At 34.5% G+C, this 12968-nt stretch overlaps 2 protein-coding genes and 1 long non-coding RNA gene across 4 annotated transcripts; 2 read left to right on the plus strand and 1 right to left on the minus strand.

Annotated features, from left to right (window-relative positions):
• Positions 1–442: 442 nt before the first annotated feature.
• On the plus strand, positions 443–3974 carry LOC142522429 (protein FAR1-RELATED SEQUENCE 5). 2 transcript variants are annotated; one of them, XM_075625813.1, is made up of 3 exons: positions 443–596; positions 893–3133; positions 3383–3973. In XM_075625813.1, the coding sequence occupies exons 2-3, from the start codon at positions 959–961 to the stop codon at positions 3554–3556; spliced, it is 2349 nt and encodes a 782-aa protein (XP_075481928.1). In that variant the 5' UTR covers positions 443–596; positions 893–958; the 3' UTR covers positions 3557–3973. The 2 variants fall into 2 exon arrangements, with proteins under 2 accessions (XP_075481928.1, XP_075481929.1); XM_075625814.1 differs by having other exon boundaries at positions 473–596; positions 857–3133; positions 3383–3974.
• LOC142522430 (uncharacterized) lies at positions 3608–4732 on the minus strand. The gene is made up of 2 exons (XR_012814475.1): positions 4231–4732; positions 3608–3981 (listed from the first exon to the last, which is right to left on the minus strand). It is a non-coding gene; the product is annotated as an uncharacterized LOC142522430 (long non-coding RNA).
• A 5915-nt stretch (positions 4733–10647) lies between these two features.
• LOC142522013 (RING-H2 finger protein ATL57) lies at positions 10648–11172 on the plus strand. The gene has a single exon (XM_075625190.1). The coding sequence runs from the start codon at positions 10648–10650 to the stop codon at positions 11170–11172; it is 525 nt and encodes a 174-aa protein (XP_075481305.1).
• The last annotated feature ends 1796 nt before the right edge of the window (positions 11173–12968 follow it).

Genomic DNA, 12968 nt, shown 5'->3' on the forward strand with positions numbered 1-12968 from the left:
CATTCTCAACGGTCGATTTCAAAATTTATAATAGATGTCATATATAAAAACACTCAAAATTATAATAATTGGTTTAGGAAAGTGAAATAAATAATTTTGTCAAAAACTTCTGTGAGACGTTTTCACATGTCGTATTTTGTTAGACAGATCTTTTATTTGGGTAATCCATTATGCTAAAAGTAATACTTTTTATTGTGAATATCGGTATGGTTGATCCGTCTTAGAGATAAAGATTCGTGAGCTCGTCTCACAAGAGACCTACTCAATAATTTTTGTACTATAATCCAAAAATTTATATGTCAAACTTCAGTATTTCTTCGATTGGATTGATTCTCATTGGTCTTCTTGTGAATTTTTTTCCCTTTATAAATTTGATTTTTGCAAGTATTTTTCACTTCCTTTCTTGTTTCACTCGAGTTATTTTTGAAATTACAATATGACCCTCAACATAACAATGATATCAAACTAGCCCCTCTAGAAAATTAGGGCATGCTAATATGCAGCAAGAGACCATCGCCAGCCCTGCACTCTACTTCCCTTTGAATCCCCGCTCCACAGCTCCCATCTTTTCGCATAAAGACAGGCCATAGATTCCGGTAACATTTTGATTGCTTTTTTGATTTTATCCAATCATTGCAAAGCTAGTTGTTGCTTGATATTTTGCTTTTTTCTTCAGTGATGGATTCTTATTTCGGTTTAATTATGTGATTATCCAAATGTTTCAAGGTTGATGAGTGCAACGGTTTAATGATTTGGGTTTTTCTCTCTTGATTTGCATACCCTTTTCTCTTTGGAAATCCTTGCTGTTTGGGGTTTTATGCATTTTTCTAGGCTCTGTTGTTTGTGCTTTCTCCAGCGTTGATTACAAGTTGCATGCTTACATTAATTGGAGGATGGTTGTTTGTCATTGAATTCTTGCTTGATTGTAATTCGGAGTATTGGACTTGTGTTGTTGACAATGGAGAATGCGGTGATAGAATTTGATATAGGATTGGGAGGGGACGACCATATGGATATGGAGCCTCCTAATGGTCATGAAATGATTTCTGTTGGTTCTCCTAATGATGTTGGTTCATTCGGTGATGGTGCTTTTTCTCTCCAAACTTACATTCCTGAAGGAGAACCTGATCTTGAGCCTTGTGAGGGGATGGAATTCGAGTCCGAGGAGGCTGCCAAGGCATTTTATAACTCATATGCCAGGCGGGTTGGGTTCAGTACTCGTGTGAGCTCCTCACGTCGCTCTAGAAAGGATGGGGCGATCATACAGAGGTCTTTTGTTTGTGCGAAGGAGGGGTTTCGCAACATGAATGAGAAGCGTACCAAGGATAGAGAAGTCAAGCGCCCACGAACAATAACTCGGGTGGGGTGTAAGGCTTCGTTGTCTGTCAAGATACAGGATTCTGGGAAATGGATAGTGTTCGGATTCGGAAAGGACCATAATCATGAGTTGGTTCCCCCTGACCAAGTTCATAGCCTCCGCTCGCATCGTCAGATTTCTGGACCTGCGAAGACCTTGATTGACACCTTGCAGGCTGCGGGAATGGGCCCCAGGAGGATCATGTCTGTCCTCGTTAAGGAGTATGGTGACATTAGCAAAGTTGGGTTTACCGAAGTGGATTGTAGAAATTATATTCGAAACAATCGTCAGAGGAGTATGGAAGGAGATATTCAGTTGCTTTTGGATTATTTGAAGCAGAAGCAAGCCGAGAATCCTGCTTTTTTCTATGCAGTGCAAGGGGACGACGAACAATGTGCAGGCAATGTGTTCTGGGCTGACCCAAAGGCCAGAGCCAACTACAATCATTTTGGAGACACTGTCACTTTTGATACCACATACCGATCAAACAGGTACAGATTGCCGTTTGTACCATTTACAGGGCTGAACCATCATGGACAACCTGTTCTATTTGGTTGTGCTTTTCTAATTAATGAATCAGAAGCATCATTTGTATGGCTATTCAAGACCTGGCTGGAAGCTTTTTCGGGGCAGCTTCCAGTATCCTTTACAACTGAGCATGATACTGTGATTCAGTCTGCAATCAATCAGGTTTTCTGCAATACTCGTCATCGTTTCTGTAAATGGCATATTTTTAAGAAATGTCAAGAGAAATTGTCCGACATGTTGCTAAAACACCATCATTTTGAATCTGACTTGCACAAGTGTGTAAATTTGTGTGAGAGCACAGAGGAATTTGAATCTTGCTGGCATTCATTTATTGATAAGTATGATCTTAGGGATCATGGGTGGCTTCAGTCCATTTATTGTGAAAGAAGACAATGGGTCCCTGCATATCTGCGTGACTCATTTTTTGCCGAAATGTCTATAACTCAGAGAAGCGATAGTATGAACTCGTATTTTGATGGATATATCAACGCGTCTACCAACCTTAACCAGTTCTTCAAGCTGTACGAAAAAGCGTTGGAGAGTCGCCATGAAAAAGAAGTTAAAGCTGATTTTGATACGATGAATACATCAGCAGCTTTGAAGACTCCTTCTCCTATGGAGAAACAGGCATCCGATCTTTACACTAGAAAGCTATTCACAAGATTTCAAGAGGAGCTGGTTAGCACTCTCACTTTTACGGCGTCGAAAATGGAGGATGATGGAGAGGTCATTACATATCAAGTTGTGAAATTCGGGGAAGACCATAAAACTTACCATGTGAGGTTTGATGTTCTCAAAATGAGAGCCACTTGTAGCTGCCAGATGTTTGAATTTTCGGGTCTTCTTTGCAGGCATGTGTTGGCAGTGTTCAGAGTGACTAATGTTCTCACACTTCCATCTCATTATATCTTGAAGCGATGGACAAGAAATGCCAAGAGTAATGTCGCTTTGGAAGAACGTATTACAAATCCATTCAATGGCTATTTGGAATCTCATACCGTTCGGCAGATCACACTTCGACATGAGGCACTAAAATTTGTAGATAAAGGAGCTGAATCTTCTGACTCTTACGATGTCTCTATGGCTGCTTTGGCAGAGGCTTCAAAGAAAGTTGCTTTGGCAACAAAAAGTGTTGGAAAGGCTTCTTTTACCAATTGGCCTACAAGGGATTTCTCAGCAAAAGATCAAATTCAGCTAAATCGTAGTTCCATGGGTGGGCAAGGGAGCTTCACCCTGAAGCTATCCGAGGTTTGTTGCTAAAGTATTTACTGCATGATCCCCTACTATTTCCAAACCCGAGTTTTACAAAAAACTCTCATGCTCTACATCAGATGACTGGATGATAGAAAATTTTTGCATGCTTCATCTGGACCATTCACTCGTTTAACATGTGGCAATTCATGGTCTCTTTTGTTTTGTTGTGATAAATTACTTAATTTTATGGGAGAAGACTGAAGAAAAAATGTTAATTAAAAAATTTTATTCGCTCTTACATAGGATGACATGGATCAAAAAATTGACGAGCTTTCCCGTGAGCTGGAGCGTGCCAATGGGAAGTGTGAAGTTTATCGATCGAACCTCCTTTCAATATTGAAGGATATAGAGGACCATAAACAACGTTTATCCATAGAAGTCCAAAACATAAAGCTGAGCATGAAAGATGGCATTTAAATTTGTAAAGTTTCAACTCTACCTTCTCTGGCATACCGGAGGCTCATGCTTTTCAGATAGAATTTGGTTTTGTGTTTAAACATTGGAGAAGCGTTCAACTTGCACGCCATCACCAGCCGTAGCAGATGATTCTGTGTGTAGTTGCCAAAACCTCAGCACTTGGTTGCCATTTGCTGGCTGTAGCAGATGATTCTATGTGGAGAAGTTGAAACTTGCTGCTGAACTCTTTGTTATAGTAGTATCATTGTTTCGTATATAGGTTCTTCTTGTGGTTTGTGGTGTCAATAGTTCAAGATCAACCATAATGTAACTGCTGCATCTAACTATCATCGGTTGACTTCGTGTACATAGTTACTCAGGTTGTATTTTTATATTATTATTCTGACAGGAAAAATTATAACCAGGTAAAGAAACTATTGGGTTCCCTCCATCAGAATGAAATATGATAAACGAGTTCGAACTTTTATTATTAATGGAAGGATATGAAGTTCTGGTATTCTTAGCAAGTTCACAAGCATCGCAGACATTACACGACTTTAATAAATTTGGATAAAGTTTTTCTAAAACATAAAACGAAAGGATGCCCTAGTCTTCTATGCCACTGAATGATCTTGGTGATGAGGAGAGCTCGAATCACTTATCAAGGCATGACTTTTGAGAATGTATTTTTCAACCAATGTCATTCGCTCTACCATAGCCAATCATTTTCCCCGTGCTAAGCTCTTGTGTAACACAATTAAAAGGGAAAATTTTAATTTTACAATTCAATTCTCTTGTAAGAGCACTAACAGATAGAACGTTGTGTGAAAACGATGGATATGTAGAGCTAGGGGTAAATCAAGTGAAGAAATGCAGTTTACAGAACCTTTCCCCACTATAGGAGATAAAGATTCGTCAGCTATATGAACTTTATCGCTACCCAAACACAAAGAATAGGAAGAAATTTTTCACGAGCACCATTCATATGATCAGAGACTCCGAAATCAAGAATCCATGAATCATTAAGGACATTATGAGTATATTAGGTTGTATGAGCAGATGAACACAATATACCTATGTATGCAAGATGAGAGGAAGGAGTGAAAGCAGTAGCTGTTGTAGGAGATTCAAGTCTAGCCATAAGGTGCCAGAGAGTTTGCAGTTCCTCATTGGATAGCCCCCTGAAATATTTTGCTTCACCTGTATGAGAAGCTTCAGAAACATGAGCTTGAGGTCGTGAACAACTAAATGTTCTACCACCGTGATCTTGTTTGGACAACCACATGTTCTCCAGAATGTGTCCTTGGTATGATTCGGTTTCCCATAGTATTCACATTTTCTCTCATCTTGTTCTTTGCCTCGTTCGCTTGTACTTCAAGTTGCATTATGTTTTTTGTTAGGATCAGAAATGTGTTTAGAAGAAGTTGAATAAACACATCACAAATTTTTTTTTTCTTAAATCTTTAGGGTCCTCAATTGTTGTTAGCAGTCAAGAACAAATCTTGATGCTTATGAGTGCAGTAGACAACTTAGTTAGTCAAAGTGTGGAAATAGTCCAACCGAACTCAATGAACCAGAATACCCAGAAATCAATATATCAAAAAGCAGTAGCGAAAATAAAATGCTGAAAGTAAGAAACACAAGAATTGTTTCTGAAAGTTCGAAAGTTAAAATTCTTCTACGTCTCTTTTTATTCTGTTTCCACAAGATATCACTAGAAGACTTTGGTCAATACAACACCTCGTACACCCACTTCACCAAGTCTAACACAAATGCCTATTGAACCTCCTAGTACACAAATTCACTACACAATATGAGTTTTACGCGGAAAGATTTTCACAAAGTTACAAAAACTCAACACTAAACTGAATTTCTTTGAGATTACTAGTGAATGTTTGAGAAGCACATAGTGATCCTTCAAATGATCGAATAATACTTTAAGTTTGTGAATAGTTTGTGATTCACAAAATTTCAGAAGAGATTTTTGAACTTTTGGATCTTCAACCCGGATAATATTGTTTGCAGATTGTGGAATGTGTGGAGTGATTTTCGAGACTTGAATAGGTCTTACATAGATTATTTGCTTCAAAATTGAACAGCTATAATTAGATCGTACCGAGTCCTTATCTAAAAATAGTACATCGTGCCAGTTTTTTTGCCTGTATTCAGAAATAGTACGACACATTAAATGTAAGTTATCAAACGGCCATATTTTAATTATTTTCAAAAATCTGAACTTGGGGATGATTTACTAATGATTGGTTTCGACCATTTAAGGATAAAATCAGAGTTGTCGTGAAATTCTAAATATGTAGAGTTTACTAATATTAAATTCTAATTTCAACATATGCATTAATACTTTCTTGACGTTCGCTGATCTGTGCGTGTTTTGAAATATTTGACTACTGAGTTTTAATCTCTTCAGATTTTTGTTTTCATCACTTTACCAAAACTTAAAATATTTCAATATTTATGTAGTGATATTATGTGAATCAACAAGCATATATGATCTTTCGCTAGAAATAATTGGCATCGTAGTATTTCGTCTAATTTTTTCATGTTTCACATAGTAATATGCTTGCCGCAAAGATGGAAAATGGTTTGTTCCCAAAAATTCGTACTCTTATTTGATCAAATACATCATCCAGCCCTGCAAGAAAATCATGCATGTGTTCTTGATAATAGTCAAGTTCTTGCCAGAAACTGCAGATCAATTGGTACTCAAAATTTAGGAATCTAAGTATTTACGTATGGAGGTTATGGTTCAAGCAGCGGAAAATTTGAAACAAATCACTTATAGGATTGAGATAATGCTATGAGTAATGGCGTATGAGAAAGCTCACGAGGGAAAAGACCTTTGGGAGAGTTTGTTTAAAGGAGAATGTTCCTATTTTGGGGATAGCCCATGATCGTTACAATAAAAGCTCAATTGATACTCACACTCTAGGAACCTAGGTGCTTAAGTCTGGAAGTCTGGGGTTTCAATGTTGGGGAAAACGAAAGAAACCATTGTCAGGGTGGGATAATATTATGAGTAATGAAGCATGAGAAAGCTCGAGAAGAAGGTCCCATAGAGAGTTTGTTTACAAGAGAAGGCCCTAAAGGGTGCCTAAGATCGGGATAACACATGTCGTTACAAGTTTTGTCTAATGTTGTAACAACTATAATTTAAAATGGATGTTAGGATCGATTGGGAGACAAATATTGAGTTACAAAAGCTTGGTTCTTGAAATACGAACACTGAGAAATTAAATCGAGTTTGGTTTTCAAGAGGAAGACACTTAAAATATTTCATCTAAAAGTGATTTAAACATTTTAGATATGCAAGTTGAATGTTAAAAAACGGTTTGGTTGAAATATTTTATCAACACTTTATGAAATATTTCGGTATTTGAAAGACACATAAAATGTTTCAGCAATGCATATAAAATATTAGAAATAGTAAGCGAATGTGATAAATAAATATGCACAAATTTGTTTATGAATATCGGAGATTAACAACTTCTATGTCATCTCTTCTTCTCCTTAGAAGGTATTACTAGAAGTCTTGATTTATACAACTCCTTTTACAAAATCATTTCGACTTATCCCTTGTCTAATCGAAGCTCCTAACACATTCTCGATTGTAAGCCACAACCTCACAATCTGCATAATGTTTAACGTCTCTTATGTCAATACTACAAGCACAATATTTTAAGTCTTTGTGTAAAGACTATCACTCAACTAAACTTTGAAGTTCAATCTCACGTATATGTGTGAGTGATTTGTGTGTGTGGTGACTTAATCTTTTATAGTGTATATAAATCTCATATGTATCTTCACACTTGTGTTTGCTCTCATTCTAGCTAATTTTTTCATATAGAATGTTCGTACTTTGAATCTGTTTCAAAAGCTTGTATTTTATTTTCAAGATATATTTATAGGCTCCAAGAATGATATAAACATTAGATGCAAATATACCGTTTGGGAAGGTTTTGGACAGTTTCTCACATTAAAATGGTCAAATCGTCTTGTTGTACTATTTTCCTGAGCCTTACTGATTTTGAGCTTTGATGTCAGTTAGGCTCTTCATTTGAGCTGATAAATCAGCTAGTCTCGTTTCAGTTAAGTCGAGCCTTGTTGATTTCATCAGGTGCAAAACCAACAACTTCATCGCAGTTTATTGACTTCTTAAACTTTTATTCAGACTTTGATTTGTGAAGATGATTTCGCATATCATCATCTTAGCTTTGAAATCTTACTGAATCGTTTCATGCTGATAACCGAGCTGATCAAGATGACCAAAATACTGCAACTGCTCATGTACAACTCATGGTTGTTTTCATGACAAACAGTTTGGTCTTACAACAATCTGTTTGTCTAGATAACATTATATTTAGCCAAACTTACCAGAAATGCTATTTTTAGAAAATTGGGTTTTATAATTCTTTATTTTGGTGGCTGATCATTTGTATCGGTGATGGATAATAACATAAACTTCCAGAACGTTGCCATAGTTACAAAAAATCCATTTACATTATATTTACCTCTTTTGAAGTATGTGGAAAGTAATAAATAAATCTAATAACTTCTAAAATTACAAATATCTTCATTAATTTTGTTTTTATCGCACATTTTACATCATTGAGTTGTATTTTTCTTAAATTATTAAGAGGTTAATTATAAGAAAAATACACACCTGGAAATCTGAGGAGGTGTTTGTGATATTAAAATTCATCAGATATCTTTGTTTTTTTTTTCACAAACATCAAGAGGTATATGTAACATTTAAATATTGTTGGGGTAACATGAAAAAAATCGAAGAAGATAGATGTAATTAACCCAATTTAAAATCCATCTCGTCAACTTTTTTCACGGGACATATAAATTTTATTTAATCTCAAAAATAGTTGAATTTTGGCTTGTATAGTTTGATACATTAATAATTAATTCTTAAAAATATTCATTAATTTATTCCGATTCGTTATGATTTTTTTCCTAAAGTTTGAGAATGTTGAAAGCATCAAAGTTTACGAATATTATTATTTTTACATATTTCAACTCTTTAGTTTTATTATTTGATTTTTCGGATAACAATTTTGTACTAACCAATGAATTCTATAAATTTTATGTTAATTTTGATTATATTTTATTTAATTGACAAATTATTAATTTAAACATATTACATTAATAATATACTTCACTATATAAATTTAAACATGACACTAAAGTCTTAAGTACTATAGTGTAAATATATTTTTATTATTTTAATAATATTTTGGTGAATCAAAATTTGTTCACCTTAGTATATTTATGTATTTTGTAAAAATAATAAAAATTTAAAAAATATTATATACCCTTTATATATAATATTAAGATCTGATCTATGATATATGTTAAGTGCCAATAACGAGAAAATGGTAAGATTGGTCTCAATGAGCGTTCTGGGACTATACTTACAAGAGAGTAAGACTGATCTGATGAGTGTTCCAAGATAATCATTAAAAAGTTGTGAGGCACGTTGCTCTCTCCTGATTATTGGTGCCTAACAGCCTGGTCCATCGACATCCAAGTAGGTGCAATATCTCATGTTCACTTATCGCTTAATACAGGGCTCTACGCTATCAATATTATAAGATTAAAAGTTGCACCCTCCCCCACAAGCGGAAGATTTTGGTGTGGTGGTAGCGCTAACGAGCCTAACAATGAAATAGATTATGAACAATATTAAATTTTAAGATTAAAATTGGATTTCTTTAGTTACTTTACACTTTATTTGTATATGTGTTTGGCTCGAATTTTTTCATGCAGGTGTGCCAGGTTGAGGTACATATCGTGCCAAAATTTTGATAAAAGAGTGCAAAAATCTAACTTCTAATCGAACGTTGTAAATCTCGATTCGGCCGTAAGTTATAATCCCTTATAATTGAATACACCTTAAATAAAATTTCAGTGTAATTTTTTTGAATGACATTAATACAAGATTATATCACTAATAATTGAAAAACAACATTTTTACAAGCCGATAGAAAAGTTGAACTCTGAAACTGAAAGTTGAAGGAACAAAACAAAATGTTGGAAAATAAAAGTAAACTAAAAACTAGAAGTTTATAAATTGAAATTTCAGAGGATAGATATATATTTTACTAGGGATTTATATGTTTTGGTCACGTTCGTTTCCGTTCCGAAGAAGAAGGTTTGGATCTTTCAATCTTATGTCCTGAGGGATGTGACCTATGTTAGGTCTATAAAATACTTTTGTGAAATTGCATAGATTTGCTTTGATTGAGTGTTGATTTATTCAATTTTTTCTGCATTGTTTTCTTCCTTTTAAACCTCGAATCCTCGCGTTAATCTCCCGATTCAGTTCCTTAACTTTCTGGCTCTACCATCCCACAGCCACACTAACAACAAGATGAGCTGACAGTTTTATACTTGTATGTCAACTATTTTGACATAATCTTGTTATCCATTTCTCCACTTAGTTATTCAAGTTAGTTCTCGAACTGCTGATATATGGTTCTTGGAAGTTGATTAATTCTTTGCAGTTCATACAACTTTTTGGGAATTTTAACAATATTTTTTGTTAGTCATATTAGTATTTTGCGTAGTGAAGAGTTTAAAATAATTGAATATTGAAGATATGTCTATTGTGAGATGGTCTCACGAATCTTTATCTGTGAGATGGATAAACTCTAGGGATATTCACAAGGAAAAGTAATACTTTTAGCATAAAATTAATATTTTTTCATGGATGACTCAAATAAGATATCCTCAGTCTTTTAAAATATAACTCGTGAGATCATTTCACACAAGTTTTTGACATTGAAAATTATCTCAAACTTGAATTTTTAGTACAGATAGACACTCTAAGCTACCAATCGTATCAGTATTTTATTAAAAAATAAATGAGCCAATTGTCAAATCCACGGATTATCCACACATTTATATGTAATTAAAAAATTATATAACATAAAAATATATATATATCAACTGCCCAATCCCCGATTGTGCCAACCAAGTCTCCATCTGCAGAATGTGGATATTTAATCTCAACTTGTGCATCCCGCGGACTCAATTGGAAGTGTGGAAGCCTTCCTAGTTCCCCCTCACTTTTGTCGAAACATCCCAATATGTTCACCGCCGTAACTCCCGTCAGAAAGCTGCTGCAAGCGGCCACTCCCACCCAATCAACCACCATCTTCATGATCGAGAACGCCACCACAACCGCCGTGGCAGAACCCTCCAGATCTTTAGACTCATCCATGACTCTAGCCATCCTCATCGTTCTCACTTTATTCGTCTTCATAGGGCTTTTTTCGGTGTACACCCGATGTTTCTCCGACAACTCTCCTTCTCCTTCCTCCACTGCTACCGCCTCTTCCGCACACAGAAATCATCAAGACTCGTCGATCGGGTTGGACCCCTCCACCGTGAAGTCCCTCCCACTCTTTCCCTATGACGCGGCGGCGACTCCACGGCTGCGGGAGGACTGCCCGATTTGCTTGAGCGAGTTTCGGGCAAAAGAGAGTGTGAAGATGATCCCCAACTGTGGCCACGTGTTCCACCCTGGGTGCATTGACACGTGGCTGGAGTCACAGGTGAGCTGTCCCTTGTGTCGGTCGACGCGGCTGCTGACGGTGGCGGATGAAGTTTGATTACTTAGATTGAGTTCATGCTATACAGTACTCACCATAATCTATCATGCGAGTCTATCTTCTAAAATAAAAAGATAGTGATTAATTTCACATATTTTTAAGTTAGATTAAACAATCGTTATACAAAACAAACATCGAAAATAGATATTTTGGTGGCAAAAACTTATATGAGACCGTCTCATAAATCGTATTTTGTGAGACAGATTTCTTATTTGGGTCATTCATGAAAAAGTATTATTTTTTATGCTAAGAGTATTATTTTTTATTGTGAATATCGATGTGTTAACTCATTTCACAGATAAAAATTCGTGAAATCGTCTAACAAAAGACTTACTCTGTTTTGATGTAGCATAGATTAACCCTATAATCATCTCTTATTTGGTATGATTAGTTCTATGTTGGAGAGAGTGTTAACTTTAGTAATTTACCTATCACTCTACATAAACTCCATATGTTTGGCATAATTTAGGTAGTCACGATTTTATTTTTCGATCCTCACTCTGACGTCGAACTGACTGAATAAAAAAAAGTTTTTGTCTACAATGCAATGTAGGTATTATTTTGTGTGTGTGCGTGTTCTTAATTTCAGAGAAGAGAGCAAAAAATAAATTTTTTATATACGATGGATATTTCTTTTACGTTGTATAAATATACAAAAATTCATACGAAATCGTTTCATCTCAATTTTGTGAGATAAATCTCCAACTTGATTTGACCTATTAAATTTTTTTAATTTCATTGTAGATATAAATCAGATCGACCCGTTTTATAAATATCATCTCACAAGAAATTATAAATTTTTGTCCTCACATGCGTTCGTTTTGTCTAGTTCATTTATTTTTAATTAAAGAAAATTTGGAATCATTATTTTTTTCAATCGGGATTTGGATTTGAAAATTGTGTGTTTCAAAGGAAAAGTTGAGAATTGATTATATTAAATGTATATAAAATACTATAATTGTACGTTAAATGTGCAATAATGGTTAATAGCAAACTCCCCAAAAAACATATAAATTGAGATAGTTTCATGTATTTTTATTCGTAAGACTGATGAATCCACGTATTTACAATAAAAAAGTAATATTTTATATGAATGACCCAAATAAAATATTTGTTCTAACAAAATTGTTTGTAAGACCGTTTCACGTGAGTTTTTGTGATATATATATTACATAAATTTGATACTACTAGTTACTATCAGAATAAATTAAGTACGCTGTACTGATATTGACAAGATATTTTAGATTAATTTTGCAGCTTAAACTAAATATATTCAACAATGAGGAAGCTTGTGGAGATAAGCAAATATATATTAACATATCCTCAACAATAATGATATGAGAATACACAATATTTTATTTGTGAAATGGATGGATTTAATCTTTGAAAATAACTTTAATTTACATTCATTTATCTCTCTCCTTTTATAGTGAAACTTGGGTCTTCGAAATCTCGTAAAAGGAAAAAAAAAACATCACATTCGGGTTATGATAAGAAGAAAAAGAAACGATTTTTTTTTAAATAAAAAAAAATGTTGTTATCACTTATTAGTTGTGTGCCTCTTCAAGCATGTCAATGGACAGTTGAGAAAATTTTCTGGATTTGATTGGGAGATTTAAATTTAATTATATAATATAAAATTTGGATTTTTAAGTAACATTAATAAAAAAAAATTTTGTTAGACAATCTCATGAGTTAATTTCGTGAGTCAGATCTTCAACCTGACAAAATTCATAAAAATATATTACTTTTTATGTTCAAAATATAATTTCATATATATATACTGCAAACATTAA

This window comes from Primulina tabacum, chromosome 13 (assembly GCF_025594145.1).
Source record: "Primulina tabacum isolate GXHZ01 chromosome 13, ASM2559414v2, whole genome shotgun sequence".
NCBI lineage: Eukaryota > Viridiplantae > Streptophyta > Magnoliopsida > Lamiales > Gesneriaceae > Primulina > Primulina tabacum.

Excerpts from the sequence above, each read along its gene's own strand:
- LOC142522013 (XM_075625190.1), top strand. The coding sequence starts at position 10,648 with ATGTTCACCGCCGTAACTCCCGTCAGAAAGCTGCTGCAAGCGGCCACT.
- LOC142522429 (XM_075625813.1), top strand. The coding sequence starts at position 959 with ATGGAGAATGCGGTGATAGAATTTGATATAGGATTGGGAGGGGACGAC. Across the intron at positions 3,134-3,382 it reads TCACCCTGAAGCTATCCGAG|GATGACATGGATCAAAAAAT; the intron begins GTTTGTTGCTAA and ends GCTCTTACATAG.